Source organism: Pseudorca crassidens, chromosome 15, assembly GCF_039906515.1.
Source record: "Pseudorca crassidens isolate mPseCra1 chromosome 15, mPseCra1.hap1, whole genome shotgun sequence".
NCBI classification, from domain to species: Eukaryota; Metazoa; Chordata; class Mammalia; order Artiodactyla; family Delphinidae; genus Pseudorca; species Pseudorca crassidens.
Genome location: NC_090310.1, coordinates 79,221,836 through 79,242,209, shown reverse-complemented (window position 1 = coordinate 79,242,209; position 20,374 = coordinate 79,221,836). Strand labels below are relative to the sequence as shown.

General features: G+C 48.1%; 1 protein-coding gene across 5 annotated transcripts in view; it reads left to right on the top strand.

Annotated features, from left to right (window-relative positions):
• ATP9A (ATPase phospholipid transporting 9A (putative)) overlaps window positions 1-20,374 on the top strand; it is a 133,310-nt gene that overhangs the window by 15,802 nt on the left and 97,134 nt on the right. For 4 of the 5 annotated variants that reach the window (XM_067708464.1, XM_067708463.1, XM_067708467.1 and 1 more), the window contains exons 2-3: window positions 10,859-11,003; window positions 14,202-14,315. In XM_067708464.1, the coding sequence (XP_067564565.1) occupies window positions 10,859-11,003; window positions 14,202-14,315 (259 nt within the window). Of the gene's footprint in view, window positions 1-10,858; window positions 11,004-14,201; window positions 14,316-17,443; window positions 17,895-20,374 lie in introns of those variants that run through there. The other variant, XM_067708466.1, reaches the window with a different exon arrangement.

The window sequence follows — 20,374 nt, the reverse complement described above, 5'->3', positions numbered from 1 at the left end:
CTCGAACCCGTGTCCCCTGCATTGACAGGCAGATTCTTAACCGCTGTGCCACCAGGGAAGTCCCAGTTCAGTGTTAAAAGGTACAGAAGTGTGTACATTGCACACTTAGTCTCCCTCCCGCCCGCTCCGTTCACCTACCCTGTGCCCCTCTCCAGGCAACCACTCATCAATTTCTTCAGTGTCGTTCTGGAGAAGCTTTAACCATCTACCAAAAAAAAGTACAAGTATCTTATATCTATCTAGACAAACATGCATGGATGTTTCCCTTTTTTATTCAATTATTAGTACACCTTACACACTACAACCTATTTTTTTCACTTAACAATACACCCTGGGCCTGTTCCATATCAGGACATAAAGAGCTGCTTTATTAAATTTTTTTCTTTAAAGTGGCTTAATTGGATTCCATCGAATAGATGTACTTTAAGCAGTTTACTACAGATGAGGTTTCGGTTATTTCTAGTTTGCTGTTACTAGATGTTATGGTGAATGGTCTTTATACCCGTTTTGGAACATATGGAATATCTCGAAGGGGAATGGTTGGGTCAAAATGAATGTCCATTTGTAATTTTGATAGCTGTCGCCAGGCTTCCCTCCCTCAAGGTAACACTGATTTAGGCCCCTCCCAGCAGTGAAGGTGCCTGTTTGGCCATCCTGACCAAGCACAGGTGTTGTTAGGCTCTTTGATCTTCGTCATCGTGCTAAGTAAAAAAATGATCTCTCAGTGTGGTTTTAGTTTTGCTAGTACTTTAAAATTGAATCAGTTGCCAACATTTAAAAACTGAGTGTTTGCATCTCACAATCTTATGTTTTGTCTTTGTCTTGAAGAATTGGATGGTCTACTGTGCTGGGTTTATGTAGAATTGTATCCTGGTAGGATCTGGGGGCAGCTACTTCCTTCCCGTGAGATCTGGTCTCCTCAGTGTGCCCCACCCCACTGGATCCTGTGTTTATTTTTGTTCATTTATTGTTTTCTGTTACTTTCTGGGCTTCTGTAGATTTGAGTTTGCCAGTCCTGGTCTAGAGAGAAACAGGTAAATCTAAGGGAGAACAGAGCTGCTTCGTCTTCTCTTCGTGAATAACAGAGTTGGGTTTTGACGGATAAGTAGAAGTTGGGTGATGGGCTTGCCTGAGCAAGTCTGGTGTGGATGAGTCTTGCACAGGGGTTGGGAGTTGGAGAAAAATGAAACAGCCAGGGAAGAGCTGAAAGTGCAGAGTTCTGGAGCTCACCTGCCTTGGCTGCAATCGGTGGCTTGACTGTGAGGACCTGGGATGAAAAGGTAACAGGGGTGAATTTGAGTTCATAATTATTGAATCGTGGGGTTGGATGCAATGTGAGAGGTGTCATGTGCTCTGAGCAGAAAGAGACCAATAGGGGAAGACTTAAGGCCCGAGAAATAGGGAGAGGCGACAGTTTGCATCATCCGTGACTGCCCCCTACCCCAGAGAACCAGAGTTAACAGTTTGTGTGTGTGTGTGTGTGTGTGTGTGTATTTGTTTCCTAGTATTTTTTCCCATGCATATATCAGCATATATTATTTTTATTAAAATATAGCACAATAAATTGCTTATCTTTTGCTTGCTTTTTTCCTTCCGTTTTATCGCTTGGATCTTGTCCTGCCAGTGTGTGTGTCTCTACCTTATTCTTTCCAGACTACAGCTCCTTGTACAGGGGTCTTGCCGTAATGGGCATTTGGTCATTTCCAGGGTTTTGCTCTCTGTCTGTATTGCTGCTGCTGGCCTCCTAGTGCATTTCCCGTTGGTCACCAGTACCCATATTTGTGTCCTTCTAGGTAGACTTGCTAGGTCAGAGGATCTGAGCTGTACGGTTGAAGAAGTTGCTGCATCGACTTGGCTTTTTTCATTGGTAAACAGTGGTCCCACCTTATCTGAGCTTTCGCTTTCTATGGTTTCAGTTACCCTTAATGAACCCGAAAATATGAAATGGAAAATTCCAGAAGTAAACAATTCATAAGTTTTACATTGTCCGCTGTTCCGAGTAGCATGATGAAATCTTGTGTCTTCCTTAGTCCTGCCCCGGACATGACTCATCATCCCTCTGTCCCGCATATCCTGCCAGTAGTCACTCAGATGGGTCTCCGTTATCAGATCAGCTGTCTCAGTATCACAGTGCTTGTGTTCAAACAACCCTTATTTTACTTAATAATGGCCCCGAATAGTGATGTTGGCAATTTGGACATGTCAAAGGGAAGCTGTGAAGTGCTTCTTTTAAGTGAAAAGGTGAAAGTTCTCGACTTAAAGGAAAGAAAAGAAGTCGTATGCTGAGGTTGCTAAGATCCACAGTAAGAATGAATCTTCTATCAGTGAAATTATGAAGAGGGAAAAAGAAATTCGTGCTAGTTTTCGTGCACCTCAAACCGCAAAACTTATGGCCACAGTGTGTGATAAGTACTTTAGTTAAGATGAAAAGGGCATTAAATTTGTACATAAGGTATTTTGAGAGAGACCATGTTCACATAACTTTTGTTACAGTATATTGTTATAATTGTTATGTTTTATTATTGGTTATTGTTATTAATCTGTTACTGTGCCTAATTCATAAATGAAACTTTATCACAGGTATTTGTGTATAGGAAAAACTCCGTGCTATCCTCAGTTTCACGCATCCCCTGGGGGGGTCTTGGACCGTATCCCCTGTGGATAAGAGGGACAACTATAGTCTTGTTTCTTCTCCAGACAGTAGCATTCCTGTGGCCAGAGATACTTCAGACTTCAGTGAACTACTTCCTTCTTTGCATTCTTTCAGATCCTAGATTTTATATTCTCCCGGTTTTAAAAAAAAAAAAATCTAGCCACTTCCCTGTTTCTAGAACAAAGAGCAAAAGTTTCCCTTCATACCTTCCCTTCCATTCCTTCCAGTCCCCCCCACCTGCCCTCCAGGCATCTGTGCTTAACAGTTTGGGTTACGTCCTTCTAGACCTGCTGTCCAGTGTGGTAGCCACTAGCCGCATGTGGCTGTTTTCATTCATTAAATTAATGAACTAAAATTTAAAATGTATGTTTCCAGCGCTCAACAGCCATGTGTGGCTAATGGCTGGTGTGTTCGATGGTGCAGCTAGAGAACATCTCCCTCTGCACAGAAATGTCGGGGACAGTCCCGCTCTAGAGCAGCATTCTCAGACTTGGGACGGTTGGCATTTGGGGCCAGATAATCCTCTGTGTGGGGCTGTCTTGTCCACTGTAGGCTGTTCAGCAGCATCCTTGGCTTCTACCCACTAGATGCCAGTAGCCCTTCCCTTCCCTGGACCTGAAGTCATGACAGCCAAACATCTCTCTAGACGTTGCCAAGTGTCCCCAGGGGCAAATTCACCCCCTACCCCTATTGAGAGCTACTGCTGCAGACTATTTTCTCTATATTGCTTTTTTTAAAATTGGGGTGTACTTGATGTACACTATGATACCAGTTTCAAGTGTACAACCTAGTGATTCACAACCTTTAAAGGTTGTACTCCATCTGTAGTTATATAATATTGGCTATATTCCCTGTGCGGTACAATAACATATCCTTGTAGCTTACTTATTTTATACATAGTTGGCACCTCTTAATCCCCTTCCCCTGTCTCACCCCTCCTCACTGGCACCCTCCAGTTTGTTCTCTGTATCTGTGAGTTCTCCGTGTTGCTTTTAATTTTCCTTTACATTCTTCCTGGATCTTTCCGGCGTCAACACTGAGACTCTAGCTTCCTGGACTCCGGCTTCAGGGAAGGTGGCTACGTCATGCAGGCAATTCAGTAAATATTTACTGAGTGCCTGCTGAGTGGCACCAGGGCAGAGATGATCATTTCTTTGGACGCTAGCTCCTTGTTGCAGTAGGTGCGTTTTCCAGAAACATTGTTCCCTTGGTGTGTCCCTCGCTAATATTTGCTTTTCCTTGCATTTGGCCAGATTGTGTGAAAACACTGCACATCTGGTTGGCAGGCTATTGGCTATCGAAACCTTTGTTTTAGAGTCAAGTCATAAGGAACTCCACTTTGGTTTCCTTTTGTTTAAATTGTGTAAGCTGGAAGCAGCGTAGACGAGATTATTTCTAGCTTTACATCTTAGCCTAGTTGAATAGCCGCTGCTATTCAGGTGAGAAAATTTTCATGTTTTCTTTTTTCAATCTGGAAAAATAACGTAAGAGAAATAAGATCTACTTTTAATTGAATGCCTGTTATGTGCTAGGCATTGTCTTACACCCTTTATAGATAAAATCCTCAGTCTTCGTAGTAATTCAGCAAGGCGGGTCTTACTGTCAATTTACAGATAGGGAAAGTGGGGATCACAGAAGATGAATTGTCCAAGGGCTCACAGCTGGTGTGGAACGGGGCTGGGATTTGCGCACAGGCCCATCTGGTTTAAAAGCTGGTGTTTATTCCTCTAGCCCACGTGGTGCTGCTGTTCTGAAACTGAGACTCTTGCTTGTTACTTCTTTTTCAGCCTCTACAATAATTTCTCGCACTCAGGGGTTCTATCTTGTAGCCCATCTCCCCAGCCTGTCTAGAATGTGGGATAGGAGTTAATTTGGGAAAGTGACAGCTCAGTTTGGTGTTGAGAAGCAACAGCAGGGTGACAGCTGCCACCCCACAGCTCCAGGCAGCTCCCCCTCTTGGACCTCCGGGGTGCTGACGTCCACCCCTGGACAGACGGGGTGTGGCGGCGTCGTGGGTATAAATCCAGATGTCGGGGGAGCCTGGCTGCCGCCTCTTCTGCTTTAACTGACCTGGGGGCCGGGGGAGGACTTCGTCACTTGTAAATTTGCCACCAAGCCCAAGGCTTCTGCTGCAGGCCAGTAGTTCCCCAGATAGCAGGTGATGGCCCCAGGTGCTACAGTGATCCTGAGTAATTCACGGACAGGAACTAAATCACGTTGAGATGTATAGCGAGACACTTCCTTTTTCAGTTTTCCTTCAATATTTTTAACCCTGTCAGGGCCCACTTTTGAATAGCAGAAGAAACTGGCCAGCAGGCAGCAGGCTGGGGGCTGGGAGCCACTGTATCTGGAATTTAGTAACGTTTGCTTCTCATATTGTGTTGATTTTGACGTTTACCTTCTGTTTATGGCAAGTGATACTGGTTTTGCATTTATGATAGTGGTTACCTTTTAAGTTACCTTCTAAGACACATTTATGTACTGATAAGTAAAATCCAGGTCAGGAGTTCTCAACCAGGGCACAACTGGCATTTCAGGCTGCATCATTCTTTGTGGTGGGGGCTGTCCCGGGCTTTGTAGGATGTTTAGTAGAATCTTGGCCTCCTCTACCTACTAGATACCAGTAACTAACCCCCTTCTCCCTGTTGAGAATCGCTGACTTAAGGTATGCAAATTGAGGCAAACTTATGAAGTTAGAAGGTAGAATTAGTTGGATATGGTAGAAATCCCGTGTGTGTGAAAAGGGCTGAAGTTTGGGAAACTCTTTGGGCAAATTGCCTTCAGTTGTGGGGTCCACTTGCTGATGTTCCTGTGGCATTGAGGTTTGTTCAAGCGCGAGGAGGGAGGAGATGCCTTGAAAGAGCTGCTCTAAAGCAGCACCGTCTAGTAGAACCTCTGCCATGCTGGAATGTTCTGCGTCCGCGCCATCCAGTCCATAGCCACGGACCACCTGTGGCCGCGGAGCGCTGAGAGTGTGGCTGCTGAGAATGAGGAATTTAACTCTTTTATTTAAGTAACTTAAAGGTAAAGCTACCATGTTGGACATCACAGCTCTAAAGAGATCAGTGTGCAGACGTCAGGATGATAGACTGCAGGCTTTAAAAGCTTAGGCGCGAAGACACACAAACCAACAGGAAAGCATCTTATTAAGTACGGCCCAGCCACGTGGCAGACAGGACTATCAGACAGGAGATTTGGGGCGGTGGTTAACTGCACCCACTTAACATTGGCTTTAGCAAAGTAAAATAAAACAAAAACCGATGTACTGGTGCCTAAGACTTGAGAAGCCCAGGGAACCGACAGACCTACACTCGCCCCCGAGGTGGGCAGGAGCCTCCTGTGGTCTCTGCATCCTCGTTGTGACTCCGTTTTCAGGCAGACTCTCCCTAAACAGGAGCAAGGTGGCTTCCTGCAACTCCAGGCTTGTTTTCTGCCACCTTAACAACCCCAGGGTGAAGAGCATGTCTTTTCTGGAATTTCTAGCAAAAATCCCAGCCAGGCCTCTCACTGGCCCTTTCTCTGAGCCCATCACCATGCTGAGGGCTCTGCTTGGCCAAGCCTGGATCCGGGGCCTGTCATGCCTGGAGCTCAGAGGTGGGGTTGGCCTCGGCTCGATCAGGTGGAAAGATGGAGGGAAATGGACTTCTAAATTATAACTGTAGGCTATAGAAGAAAACTGTATGGTAGCCTAGGCTAAGGGACTGAATCTGAGGTAGGACATACTTGGACGGGGGCCCCTCCCTAAGGCTGGGGTGCAGACCTGGTTGGAGACAGTGTAGTTCAGGCCACTGGATGGCAGGACCAGAGGTGGTCTGCAGGTGGGGCCAGCAAGAAAGCAATCCCAGGGGTACCGATGGGGTGGCAGGCACAGCTGATGGTTGACACATTGGGTGTACAATAGGAGTGAGGGCACCAGAGCTCACAGTGTCCCTGGTGGGACACTAAGGGCCACAGTGACAGGAGGACCTTGGGAGACAAACCTGGGGGTGAGGGAATCAGGGCGCTGGTGTGGAGGAGGCCTGGGGCCTGGGATGTCTATATCGAGAGGGCCCTGGGAAGGTGACCCCTGGGCCACAGTGGGGCTTGAAAGCCTCGAGGGACAGCATGTGCTGGGCGCATGGCTGGCCAGGGCACCATTCGATGGCCTCACTCAACGCACTGCTGACCCGCCCACTGTGCCACGGCCTGGAAACCACAGGTGAGCTTTTTCCTCCAGTGGTGTCCCTCCAGCGCCCTCTACTGAGAAGGCTTAGCATTTCACTGACTGTAAAGGAGAGGCAGAAAGGAGTCTGTCCACATCCCAGAGCGGGCATTGAAGGGTGACTGGGGAGCTGGGAGCCAACACATTGATATGAAAATTAATGAATGAGTGTGGGGGGCAGGGCAGCTGACGTGCACACAGAAGAGCTCCGGTTTGAGCAGCCTGAGAGCCCTCACTCTCTATGGCCCCTAAGGATCTTTCCAATTTTATGTAATGAGGAGAGACTAGAAAAAAAAGAGCTGTGAAATAATTGCGCTGATGGGGCTGTCAATGGCTGTGCAGGGTACTCTCAGGCTCTTAGCTCAGGATGTGGGTCAGACAGACCTGGGCTTAAAGTCGGCTTCCACCACTCGGTAGTGGATGCAGCTGCTGTAGCAGTAGATCTTGAGCAGGTAACTGAGCCCTCTCTGGGCCTCAGTTTATCCATCATGAAAATGGGGATGATGCTAGTACATACTATGTAGGATGGTTGTGAACATTAAGTGAAGCAAGACATTATGTTTTAAAGAGAACACACTTCTACATCCGTAACATTTTGAGAATCTATCTTTCTCATCACCCCTCACCGCCACCACCCTAGTCTTTGCTTGCCTGGATGACGGCAACAGCTTTCTAAATGATCCTTCTGTTTCCATTTTTTTTGGTTAATGTACGGCTTGATTAAGATATAGTTCACATACCCTGCAGTTCACCTCTTTAAAGTATATAATTCAGCAATTTTTAGTATATTCATTGAGTTGTGCAGACATCACCACAATGTTAGAACACTTCACCATCCCCCGAAGAAGCCTCACACCTGTTACCTGTTTCTCCTTTTGCACACGGCAGCGTCTTCTCTGCTCAGAAGCCAGAAGGACCTTTAAAAAAATGTAACTCGGGAATTCCCTGGCCGTTCAGTGGTTAGGACTCTGTGCTTCCGCTGCAGGGGCATGGGTTTGATCCCTGGTTGGGGAACGAAGATCCTGCAAACCGTGAGACGTGGCCAAAAAAAAAAAAAAAAATCAGATCATGCCACCCTGTGCTTGTAACCCTTCAGTGATCCCCACTGTGGATGGAGTAAAATCCAGACTCCTTGCCCTGGTGACAAGGCCCTGTGTCGTCTGCCCCCTCCTCCTCCTCCGACCTCATCTTTTACCCTGTCCCCCGTGTTCGGGGCATTCCAGCCACGCTAGTTTTCTTTCCCTGCAGATGTGCGTCAGGCTGCTTCCTGCCTCTGGATCTGTGCCCTTGCGGTTCTGGTCTGCCTAGATGGCTCTTCCTTGCCTGCTTGCACGGATGTTTCTTCTTGTCACTCAGCTCACCTGTCACCCCAGCCTTCCCAACCACCCAGTCTCCTGGAGCCACGCCCCTTCCCCACCCCTTCTCTTATCCCACGCCTTATTTTATTTTAGAGAGCTGTTTACTGTCTCTCTTCCTCCCCGTGGGAGGAGGACCTCGTCTGTCTTGCTCACTGTTGAATGCCCTAGGTGAGGACCTGCGTCCTGTGAGTGCACAGGACATTCTAGGTGAATGAATGTGTGACAAAAGGGGAGCAATGATCCCTTGTCGTCGTCTTCTTATTAGATACTCAGTAAATACTGTTGACCTAAAAGTCATTGAAAGTGTGCAGCTTATATCCGGTGCAGGTAGAAAGTGAATAAACAAGGTGACAATCAAGGTGATTAAATGAGATCAGCTGGGGGCTAGTTACACTGGGCTCAGGTGACACAAAGTCCTTATTTTACCCTGTGCCAAATGCTTATTACCCTTTGTTGCAATGAGATTGTGAGGAAGTTGGAAGGGAAGGATCCTGTTCCAAAGTTAGGTCCCCACAGGAACTGGAATCATAGTTGGACCAGATGAGCACTTAATAAATGCTTACTATTATGGATTTAGCTAAAAAGAAAAGAAATGCACATTTATTTCCATAGGTAATATATGTACAATGTGACGGAAGAATAAGTAGGAAAAGGCGCCCCTACTCCCTCCTTCCCAAAGGCAGCCGGTGGCGCCAGCTGTCGTGGAGGTTTTCTGCATTGGCAGGCATAGTCTGCACGCTATCCTCTTGCTTTCATGCAAGGAATGGCATCCTGGACACACCTTGCAGCTCCTTCCTGATTTAGCGTATCTTGCAAATGGGGCTATTCAGCGCATACAGCTCTATCTCCCTCTTCAAAGACTGTTGAGCATTCCATTGTATGGACGTTCCCTGCTTATTTGACCAGCCGCCCTCTGATGACTGGTCAGGTACGTTCCAGTCTTTGCTACCACGTGCGGGCTGCCCTGAATGACCTGCCCCTGTGCACATGCACGCCTGCCGGTTAAGTCACGGAGCGTTTAACTTGGTAGCTTGCTGTGAGGAACCTTCTGCTAGGACAAAACAGACAAAACTCATAAACAGCCTGACAGTATGTCATTCTCTTAAATTCATTCTTCAGCTTTCATTAGAAACACTCAGCTCTGGGAGTCGTCATTACAGGATTATTATAGGATGGGGAGAGACTGGCTGGTCCACAGAAAAGTCAGTGACCATGGGTAGGTATCTGCAGATTGAAGGGTGTGCTTCCGTCAAATGCATCCTCCCTCCCTCCTTCATTCAGTGCTTTGCGTCCACGGATGGCCGGCTTGGGTGACGCACACCCAAGAGCAGGAATGGGGCTGGACACCTCAAGGTTTCTGTATGTGTCTCGCGCCAACACGAATGAGTTATTAGAAGTGAAACCCATCCTCGTGAGAGCTACCGCCATCCTCCCCACCCCAGCCCTAGCACTAGTTTACGGGAACCAGGATGCTATTTTGAAGAAAGAGCATCGTGTTTCATCATGGAAATTTTGAGCATCTGAGCAGGCAACTTGCTGGCTTGCTAATCTTTAGAGTCCCGATGCCCAGGGACTGTGTGTGCTCAGCTCTGCACCCCAGTACCTGGGCAGGGCCTGCCTGGCCCGTAGGAGGAGGGGGAGACGGTGGGTCTGCAGGTGACAAGTAACTATGTAAGTCATCATGGCCACATCTGGATGGGTTGCCTTCAGCTGGCAGCATCTCAAGGGGCTGGTAGGGCTGGGGTTCCTTCCTCCCAGCCTGTGGGGGTGGGTGGGGAGGTGAACAGTTCAGCCTGGGGTCTTTCCATGAAAGACCCTTAACGGATGCTCGTAATTCTCAAAATGCCTGTTTACAGCCGCTCCTGAAGGATGGGCTGCCTTTTTTTGGCACGAGTGAGGGTGGGCATGTGTGTCTCAGAGCAGCTGACTTTTGCCAGAGCTGGGCAGGTGTCCCTGGCTTCACACAGGTGACCTGAGGGCAGGCGTGCCTGGTGAGCTGCCCTCCGGGGGCGGCCCTGGGAGTCAGTTTGCCTACAGCTGGTACGCTGGCCTGTCTCCAGGTTATGCGGGGCGCCGAGTCATCATCTTGCTGGCGTGTTCCTCCAGCATGTTGCTAAAACGTGGAGCCGAGTGTGGAAGGAGATTCTTTCCCTTCTCTTTTTGTATAGTAATCTTGGTGTGACCAGCACCCTTGATAGCATGTGGGGTGCGAAGACACTGGGTTTCAGAATAAGATGGACCTGGTTCAAGGCCAGGCTCAGCTGTTTCTCACGTCTTGGTAAACTCGGGTGCTTTACTCAGCTGTCCTGAGCTTTCCTCTCACCTGCAGAATGTCAAAGTGATAACAGTACTTGTTGCTCTGTATTTACTTTTTTAACTTAAATCTTATTTTAAGATTTAACTTTAAAACTTATTTTAAAAACGAATCCTACTTTTTGAAATAATTTGGGCTTGGGGACAAAGCATCTTTGATTTGGACCACAGCTTCTTAGATGCCTCAGCTGTGTTTTCCCCTCTCATTGAAGGATGAAGCCTCAGATGGGGCTGTGGTTCTGACTCAGTGAAGATGCTTTAGAGAAAGACATTCTGGGAAGAGTGGATGGGTGTGGGCTCGGCCTTGACGGTGTGGGCGTGTCTTTCCCACAGGTGCTGCGAGTGGCTGAGATGCTGTGGTGCAGGGGAGCCCAGGCCCCGCACGGTCTGGTTGGGGCACCCCGAGAAGAGGGACCAGAGATACCCTCGAAATGTCATCAACAATCAGAAGTACAACTTCTTCACCTTTTTGCCTGGGGTATGTACGGGCAGGGGCAACATCGTTTTCTTCTTCCTACACCAGATGTATGCAGTGGTACCAGTCTTAGCAGACTGAAGTCCCTGTGGCAGATTTTGTGAACACCCCGTCTTTTCCATGTCACCTCAGCCACTGGCCATTCATCTTCCCTGGTCCTGAGCACCTGGAAGGGGGCTGCCTTCTGTCTGCAAGGCTGTGAGACTCCACTTGATTGGTTAGAATAACTTCACATTTATTTGGTGTGTTGGGCCTAAGAGTGAAAAAGATATTTTGAGGACGTAGCTTTGTTCCAAAAAAAAAAGAAAATCAGGAGGGGACTTCCCTGGAGGCGCAGTGGTTGAGAGTCCGCCTGCCAATGCAGGGGACACGGGTTCGAGCCCTGTTCCGGGAAGATCCCACATGCCGCGGAGCAACTAAGCCCGTGTGCCGCAGCTACTGAGCCTGCGCTCTAGAGCCTGCGAGCCACAACTACTGAAGCCCACGCGCCTAGAGCCCATGCTCCGCAACAAGAGAAGCCACCACAATGAGAAGCCCGCACACCGCAACGAAGAGTAGCCCCCGCTCACCACAAGTAGAGAAAGCCTGCGCACAGCAACAAAGACCCAATGCAGCCAAAAATAAATAAATAAATAAATTTATTAAAAAAAAAATCAGTGCTTACATTCCCCCCCACCCCTCATTATCATGAAATACACATTTGGAACAGGAAAGTTGGGAGATAAAAGTGTAGAGAACTTTTTTTTAAAGGTAAATTTTAACACTATCATCCAGAGAGACTTTCTATTAACATGTTTGTGATTTTTTTTTAATTGAAGTCACTTTTTTTTTTTTTGAATTTATTTTTGGCTGCATTGGGTCTTTGTTGCTGCACGTGGGCTTTCTCTAGTTGCGGCGAGCGGGGGCTACTCTTCCTTGCGGTGCACGGGCTTCTCACTGTAGTGGCTTCTCATTGCAGAGCACAGGCTCTAGGCGCGCGGGCTTCAGTAGTTGTGGCTCACAGGCTCTAGAGCGCAGGCTCAATAGTTGTGGCACACGGGCTTAGTTGCTCCGCGACATGTGGGATCTTCCCGGACCAGGGCTTGAACCCGTGTCCCCTGCATTGGCAGGCGGACTCTCAACCACTGCACCACCAGGGAAGCCTGTTTGCTAATGTTTTGCGTAGTATTTTACTCTGCATTCATCCCTTTTGTTTGTTAAATCCATGGACAAGTACTCTGAAAACCTTGCCCCTAAAACACCTTTAAGTTAAACATCTGTTTTTATCTAGTGTGGCCTCCAGGATACACTGACTGACTTCAGAAGCAGCAGCAGCAATCAGTTCGAAAGCTGGAAGAAAAAAAAAATCACTGTTTGATTTATTGAGGGAGAACATGGAAACGCAAATACCTTACACTGTAGCTTAAGGTCAACCTGAATGTTTTTTTAAGGGTGATTTTTTTTTTTTTTTTTTTTGCGGTACGCGGGCCTCTCATTGCTGTGGCCTCTCCCGTTGCGGAGCACAGGCTCCGGACGCGCAGGCTCAGCGGCCATGGCTCACGGGCCCAGCCGCTCCGCGGCATGTGGGATCTTCCCGGACCGGGGCACGAACCCGTGTCCCCTGCATCCGCAGGCGGACTCCCAACCACTGCGCCACCAGGGAAGCCCTTTAAGGGTGATTTTGAGTACATTTATTGCTGCCTGGCTTACTCCCCTCCCCCAGCCCCCTAAAGCTCAGTATCTTTTTTTTTAATTAATTAATTAATTTTTGGCTGCGTTGGGTCTTCATTGCTGCGCGCAGGCTTTCTCTAGTTGTGGCGAGTAGGGGCTGTTCTTCGTTGTGCTGTGTGGGCTTCTCATTGCGGTGACTTCTCTCTTTGCGGAGTACGGGCTCTAGGTGCGTGGGCTTCAGTAGTTGTGGTACGTGGGCTCAGTAGTTGTGGTACGTGGGCTCAGTAGTTGTGGCACATGGGCTTAGTTGCTCCGCGGCATGTGGGATCTTCCCAGACCAGGGCTCAAACCCGTGTCTGCTGCATTGGTAGGCAGATTCTTAACCACTGCGCCACCAGGGAAGTCACGAGCTCAGTGTCTTAAGTCAAGTGAAAGTTTATTTCTCATTCACGGAAATTCTGAGGCAGATCAGGCCATTCTCCTCCATCTCACAGCTACATTATCTGGAATACGTGGGCACCCACGTCTCCATGGCAGGGCAAGAGCGAGGGGCCGGACAGTGCTCCGAAGGGACACGTGATTTCTGTTCGTTGCCCAAAACGAGTCAGGGGGATCAGTGTCACTTCCAGGGCACGTGGGGGCAGTTGAAACTCTGCCAGAACCCTCTTGCCACATGGGGTGAAATTCTGCTGTAGATATTGTATGACGTTGAGATCGTACCATGGAGATATCCACTTATCTCACTCGTTTGATTCAGTCTTACAGCATAAGCATTTCCCACTAAAACCTCTTCAACAACATTTTGAGTGGCCTTTCCTGCACTTACAAAATAGTTTAAGAAGGGACTTCCCTGGCGGTCCACTGGTTAAGACGTTGCACTTCCACCTCAGGGATCAATCGTGGGTTCAATCCCTGGTTGGGGAGCTGAGATCCCGCGTGCTGCTCCGCGTGGCCAAAAAATAGGAAAAAAAGTTTCCGACTTTCCTGGTGGCGCAGTGGTTAAGAATCCGCCTGCCAGTGAAGGGGATACGGGTTCGATCCCTGGTCCAGGAAGATCCCACATGCCGCGGAGCAGCTAAGCCTGGTGTGCCACAACTACTGAGCCTGTGCTCTAGAGCCCGTGCTTCGCAACAAAAGAACCCACGGCAATGAGAAGCCCGTGCACTGCAACTAGAGAAAGCCCGTGCACAGCAACGAAGGCCCAACTCAGCCACAAATTAAAAAAAAAAAAAGTTTAAGAAATAAAGTCTCACAACTATAGCCGAAGCCTCCAGCATACCCTCCCTGCCCGGAGGTCCCCACTGTCTTGAATCTAGTGTTTATAATTCCCACGTGTGTCATTTGCTTCTTTACTTTGACAAATTACGTTTTCGTCACCCAGGTGTATTTTCCTATACAACATGTAGAGGTGTGTAAACTGTATATGTAGGTACCATGTGAGTTTTGTTCTTCTGGGGGGGTGTTTTGAAATGTCACTCATGCCCCTCTAAGCCCGCCCAGCTGTATCAGACCAACCTGAAGTGTCTTCTCTCTCCTCTCTCTCCATTCCAGGTGCTGTTTAACCAGTTCAAATACTTCTTCAACCTCTACTTCCTGCTTCTCGCCTGCTCCCAGTTCGTCCCCGAAATGAGACTGGGAGCACTGTACACCTACTGGGTTCCCCTGGTGAGTCAGTCGGGCCGTCCGTTCAGTAACATCAGAGGTTGGGCAGCACAGGTTCTTTGTCCTCCAGGCACCTGGAATGGGACTCGGCCTTTCAAGGGAGAGGACACCCTCAGGCCAACACGTTGGGAACCCCTGAGGTTTTCATGGTGAGGCTCCGTTTCTCCCACTACCAGGATCAACCGTAGTGATGCCTGTGCTACTCATTCCTTCTGTCCGTCAGCTGTTCAGCCTTTCCTTGTTTCAGCAAATATTTTTTGCATGCCTGTCGTGAATCACTCGGTTCTAGGCTCTGGTACACGGCGGTCATGAGCAAGGCAAAGCCTCCAACGCTGTGCACTGTGCTCTTTGAATCGTTTCTGTTTCTTATGTAGACTTTCAGCGTGCAGGGTTGACAGAGGAACAGATTCTGTGCTTCAGTGTGTATGGAGGGTGACGGACCCGACGCCCCTCCATCCTTCTTGTGCCGCCTTTTCTTTCTTCCTGCCTTTTTGGAAATGGTTATTGAGCACCTGCTGTGTGCCAGCCATGGTGCTGGGCACTGGGGATGCAGCAGTGACTGAAACGTAGAAAAATTCCTGCCCTCGCGGAGTTGACTTTCAGTGGGGACAGATAGTAAAACAGTTGAGCCTAATTGTTTCAAGTTGTGAAACTGCTGTGAAGGTAGTAGAAGGTCGTAGGGCAAATGGGGCATCCCAGGCACAGTTAGTACTTGTTGAGCGGATGACGGTGGGAGATGTGGAGGGGTGGCCGGGAAAGGCCTCTTGAGGAGGTGATGGGAAGAAAAGTAGGAGGGTGGGAGGATCCCAGGTTCAGGGAGCAGCAGTGCAAAGGCCCTGCATTCAGCACATGCTTAGAGTATTGGAAGAGCAGAAAGAAGCCCAGCGCGTCTGGGGCACAGAGAGGGTGAAACGGACATTTCCTTTCCTCCAGAGACATTATGAAATATTATTTTTCATTACACAGGGCTCGGAAGGAACACTTGGATTCTCTGTTCACAAATCTTGTTAAATTTTTCATTGGGAGAAGATTGTTAAAGTAGAAAAGGTGTTTCCTCTTTAAGGAAACAAAAACACACATTCTTTAGGACAGTAAGGATTTGGTGCACAGGCACTGAGGGAGCAGAGGAAGTGGATGTCAAGGGCCCAGGGAGCGGGGCCCACATGCCATTGGTGCTACGTTAATCAGACAGGTCGTGTCAGCAGTTCCAGCCCTGGGAAGAGGAGGGGGGTTTATTTCTTCCACACAGGCGGTGGAGGTGCTTTTGGGATGTGGGAATCGTTCTTTTCTGCTCTGAGTCATTTGTGGGTGAGGTAGGCTGTTGGGATAACAGACGTTCCTGTCTGCATCAGGGTGTGTGCTTTTATACAGTGAGTGTCACTAACTCAGAGCCAGGCTGATAGAAGAGGGGGGCCTCGTGGCCCATCTCAAAGCAGAAGATGCTGCTTTGTTCCATCAGCTGCAAACATGGACCCAGAGTTGCCAGGCCCAAAAGGTAGAAACTTCAGAGTTTTACCGGAAGTACCCTAATTTTATTTAGTTTTTTAGTTCCACAGCAGTTTGCTACATACCTATATAAAGTCAAACTGTAAGTTATTTAAGAAAAGTTAGTCTGCAATGTGTATAAAGTATCATCTATCACCCTGCGTTTTACTGATTACGTTTTTAAAGTCTAGTTATTTGAAAGGTAATACCGTCACACGATTCAGGAAACGTGTGAAAAGGTACCTCATGAAAAATCTCCCTTTTATCCAGTTCCACCCCCAAAACACTGTCATTCATTTCTTTTTCCTTCTTCCAAAGTTTACAAACAATGAATAAGTTTTTTCTGGACTGGCTTCTGCCATTTACCATAATATTTGAAAATTGAAGTATAATTGACATACAACATTAAATTTAAAAATCTTGTCTTTTCCCTGCTCCCCAACGCTCCTTTTTAGAAAAAAGGTTACAAGATATACACAGTGCTGAATCATTATTTTCTAATTTCCAGCATCTCTTTCCCTTGATTTTCAAATGTTGCTAACTCATGTACAAATTGTTAAAGCACTGTGTGGAGTGAGCACACCCCTTCCTTCTCTTGTGGTCTGTCTGCAGGCTGCCGGTTTGCAGTCTGCTCTGCTTGAGGCTGTACGGGTTTCCTTGGTACCTCATTGGTGCCTTCCGGTCTCGGGAACCCTCGACTGGGAGTGTGGGATGACCAGATCCCACCTCTCAAATCTTGTCTGTTGGGTTCTCCCCAGACCCCAGATCTTGCTGCGTTATTGCCTGCAAAACGCCCTCTGTTCATTTTTCTTTTCCTTTATCAACTACGAAGGGACTCTACAAAGGGACTCATTCTTTTTTTTTTTTTTTTTAATATTTATTTATTTGGCTGCATCGGGTCTTAGTTGCAGCGTGCGGGATCTTCATTGCGGCGTGCGGGCTTCTCTAGTTGCGGCATGTGGGCTTCCCTCTGGTTGTGGCGCAGGCTGCAGAGTGCACGGGCTCAGTAGTTGCAGCACGAGGGCTTAGTTGCCCCGCGGCATGTGGGATCTTAGTTCCCCAACCAGGGATCGAAACCATGTCCCCTGCATTGGAAGGGCGGATTCTTAACCACTGGACCACCAGGGAAGTCGCCCGGGACTCATTATTTTTGGAGAAAAATTTGAAGGAGAAGCAGCACAGCAAAAATCCCTACCTGTGCAGCCACCTCCTGAGATGCCCCATCTATGTTTCTGGTCTGTTTCCTTTCAGTCTCTTCTTACACGTGCCTGTTTTACATACACTCTAACTTACATTATAGTAAAGTATGTATTAGGTAAATGCAATTGGATCCCAAGGTGTTCGAGAATGCAGCTGTGTGTCTCCCCCTCTCCCTGCCTTTACCATCTCAAGCATGATATCTGGTCTGTGCTCTCTCCCCTCGAGGTATTCATCTGCCCAGCCTGTCATATAAACCCATCGTCCAAACAATTTTTGGGGTGCAGACCTACTAGCACCCCTACAACCTTGTTCACGTTGGCGTTGGCATGTGTGTTGGGGAGGGAACTTTGGCCATCTTTGGCATAAATTTTTCATTCTGTTAACCAAGAGTCATGTGTATGACTCAGAGAAGACGGAATTATGCAGGAGAAATAGTGGGGTTGGAAATGAGATCAGCTCTGTCGAATTCTTCCACAGTGGTTATTGGAGATTCCCATGGACTGGAGGCAAAACAGACTGGTAGAGAAAAAAGATGCTTCACTCGAGAAACAAGAACATGGGGCAAAGGAGAATAAGGAGCTTGCTTGAGATCATGCTATGGTGTGGAGAGGATGTGAAGCCCCACAGAGACGGACACTCATTTTCTTTTTCTAAGGACTGGGCTTTGGAATATCAGAAAAGGCTTTGGGGTGTGTGTGGGGTGTGTGTACGAGGGTATTCTTTGCAGCATGGCATATGTTACTCAGACACTGGAAGCAAACAGATGTCCATCGGTGGTTACCTGAACGCTGGTCCAGCAAAACTATGGGATGCTGCCCCGGAGTCAGGAATGACGAAGTCACTCCAGTGATGTCGACACGACACGGTGTGACTCATCTTTTTCTTTGCATGAAAAAAGTAAGTTTCAGGATAACATGGACAGCATACTCCCATTTTTATGACCCTCTCCCTCACAAGAAGTATTTTTGCACACTTGTGCATGTAAATACATGGAGGTCTGGAAGGTTCTTCACCGAAGTTAGTGTTTATCTTTGGAGCTGGGGGTTGCCTTTTATTCTTTTTTTTTTTTTTTGGCGGTATGCGGGCCTCTCACTGCCGCGGCGGCCTCTCCCGCTGCGGAGCACAGGCTCCAGATGCGCAGGCTCAGCGGCCATGGCTCACGGGCCCAGCCGCTCCGCGGCATGTGGGATCCTCCCGGACCGGGGCACAAACCCGTGTCCCCTGCATCGGCAGGCGGACTCCCAACCACTGCGCCACCAGGGAAGCCCGCCTTTTATTCTTTTAAGTGTTTTTTATCTTTATGTGCAGAGATCTCTGTCTTATAAGTCACCTCAGTGTGCCTCTACGGAAGTTGGAAAGGTATAGGAAACTACATAGATCAGACGTGCATTCAGCGTGTTTGAAACCATTCAGAATAGAGTTGCTCCCTCCACAGGGGGAGGCCACATTGGTTCTTGGGGCTGGTGACCGAGAATCAAAATGTGGAACGCAACTTGTTGTTAGGTACTCTACCCTTTTCTGTTCCTAGTATGTATTCTGTACGTTAGCACCGGTGATGCTGACTCCAGGGTCTCAGGAAATGCAGTGGGGTGAACCGTGGGGGCCGGGATGACCTGGAGGGCTGCCACACTTCTAAAAGAGGGCCCGATCCCGGTCCTAGCCCATGTCTCCTCTCTGAAATGACGCTCAGAATTTCCGGGAGAAGCCAGAAGGCCTGACTTCCAATGTGAGCAGCTGAATCACCTGGTTTCCCTGGGACTCTGGCTGTAGAGAGAAGACAGGTGGGTTACCAGCAGCCTCTGGCGGTCCTGAGGTTATTTATTTATTTATTTAGTTGTGCTGGGTCTTAGTTGTGGCAGGCAGGCTCCTTAGTTGCAGCTTGCCAGCCTCTAAGTTGCAGCACATGGGATCCTTAGTTGTGGCATGTGAACTCTTAGTGTGGCACACGTGTGGGATCTAGTTCCCTGACCGGGGATTGAAACTGGGCCCCCTGCATTGGGAGCGCGGAGTCTTAACCACTGCGCCACCAGGGACGTCCCGGTCCTGAGGTTTCTCACTAGCTTGTGACCCCTTTTATAGCCGAAGTTTCCTGTGATGGTTCAGAGACAGGAGGAGATGCTTGTCTTGTACAAGTTCTTCCTCTCTTTCCAGGGGCTGCCGAGAAGGGAGTTTGGGGTCAGACATATTAGGTAGCATCTGTTTCTAGAAGACTGTAGCTGACTTCCCCTAAATCCCCTAGATTTTTATGTAGAGAATCAATTTCCCGTTCTTGGCTAAAGTACATTTTGAAATGTCTCCAACCACCCTGAGAGTCCTCTCATTTCAAACCCAGCCATGAACTCAGTGGTTCAGAATGAGGGCAGGGTGGCCAGATGGTTGAGCTCTTGCTGCAACTTCTCTGAGAAGCTGTGTAATTGGAACAAGCTTTTTGGAGCCTCAGTTTCCTCACCTGTAAAATAGGGGCGATCACGTCTACCCCCTTGGCTTGTTTGGAGGTTCAGTGAAGTACAGCAAGTAAAATGCTTCAGATAGCTCCTGACACATAGAACATTCTTGGGAAATGTTCTCATTTTAATTAAAAAATTCTGGTACTAGTGCCATTGTTCATTGTGTGGATTGCGTTTTAGCTTTTGGTAACTTTTTTCTTGATAGTAATACGTTAGAGGGAGAAATTCCTCAGGTGACTGCTGAAATAATCCATAGAACTGTACGCAGACCAAATAACCTAGATTTTTGTTATTAAGATGCGATCTACATGCCATAAAATGCACAGATACTGTTTTCAGCTCACTGTATGTTACCATTTGTCAGCACCCATGTCAGCACCACCTTGGTCAAGACCATTCCATCACCCCGGAGAGTTCCCCCTTGCCCCTCTCCACTCGGCCCCCTCCCCAACCAGAGGGAACGGCTTTTCCGATTTCTTTCAGAATTTTGCTTTAGTAAATCTATTTTTGACATACAACTTTATAGAAGAGTCTTAGCACCTTCAGAATTTCATGTCTGTTCAGCGTCACCACCTCTGGTTTCCTTACAAGCTCAGAACCACCCCCCCCACTCGCATTCAGGCCTCTTTCTCAGTATCTCTGGCTCCTAAGGACCTCCGAAGTTGGTCGGGTGGAATTTATTTCTGGACTACATGTGCAGCTCTTTGTAAAGCAGTTTCTAGCTTAAGATGTGGCACGTCCCCTGGGATTGATGAGGACCGTGTGTGTGTGTGTGTGTGCGTGCGCTCGCGTGTGTGTGTGTTCGGGGGTCATAGATACGGTGACTTATGAGGGAGTATTTATTTGTAGCGGGGAGGTTAGCACCTCCTGTCTTTGTAGTGAGCACACACTTTCCATTAACATCAATGGGATTTAGCCAGGCCCATGCAG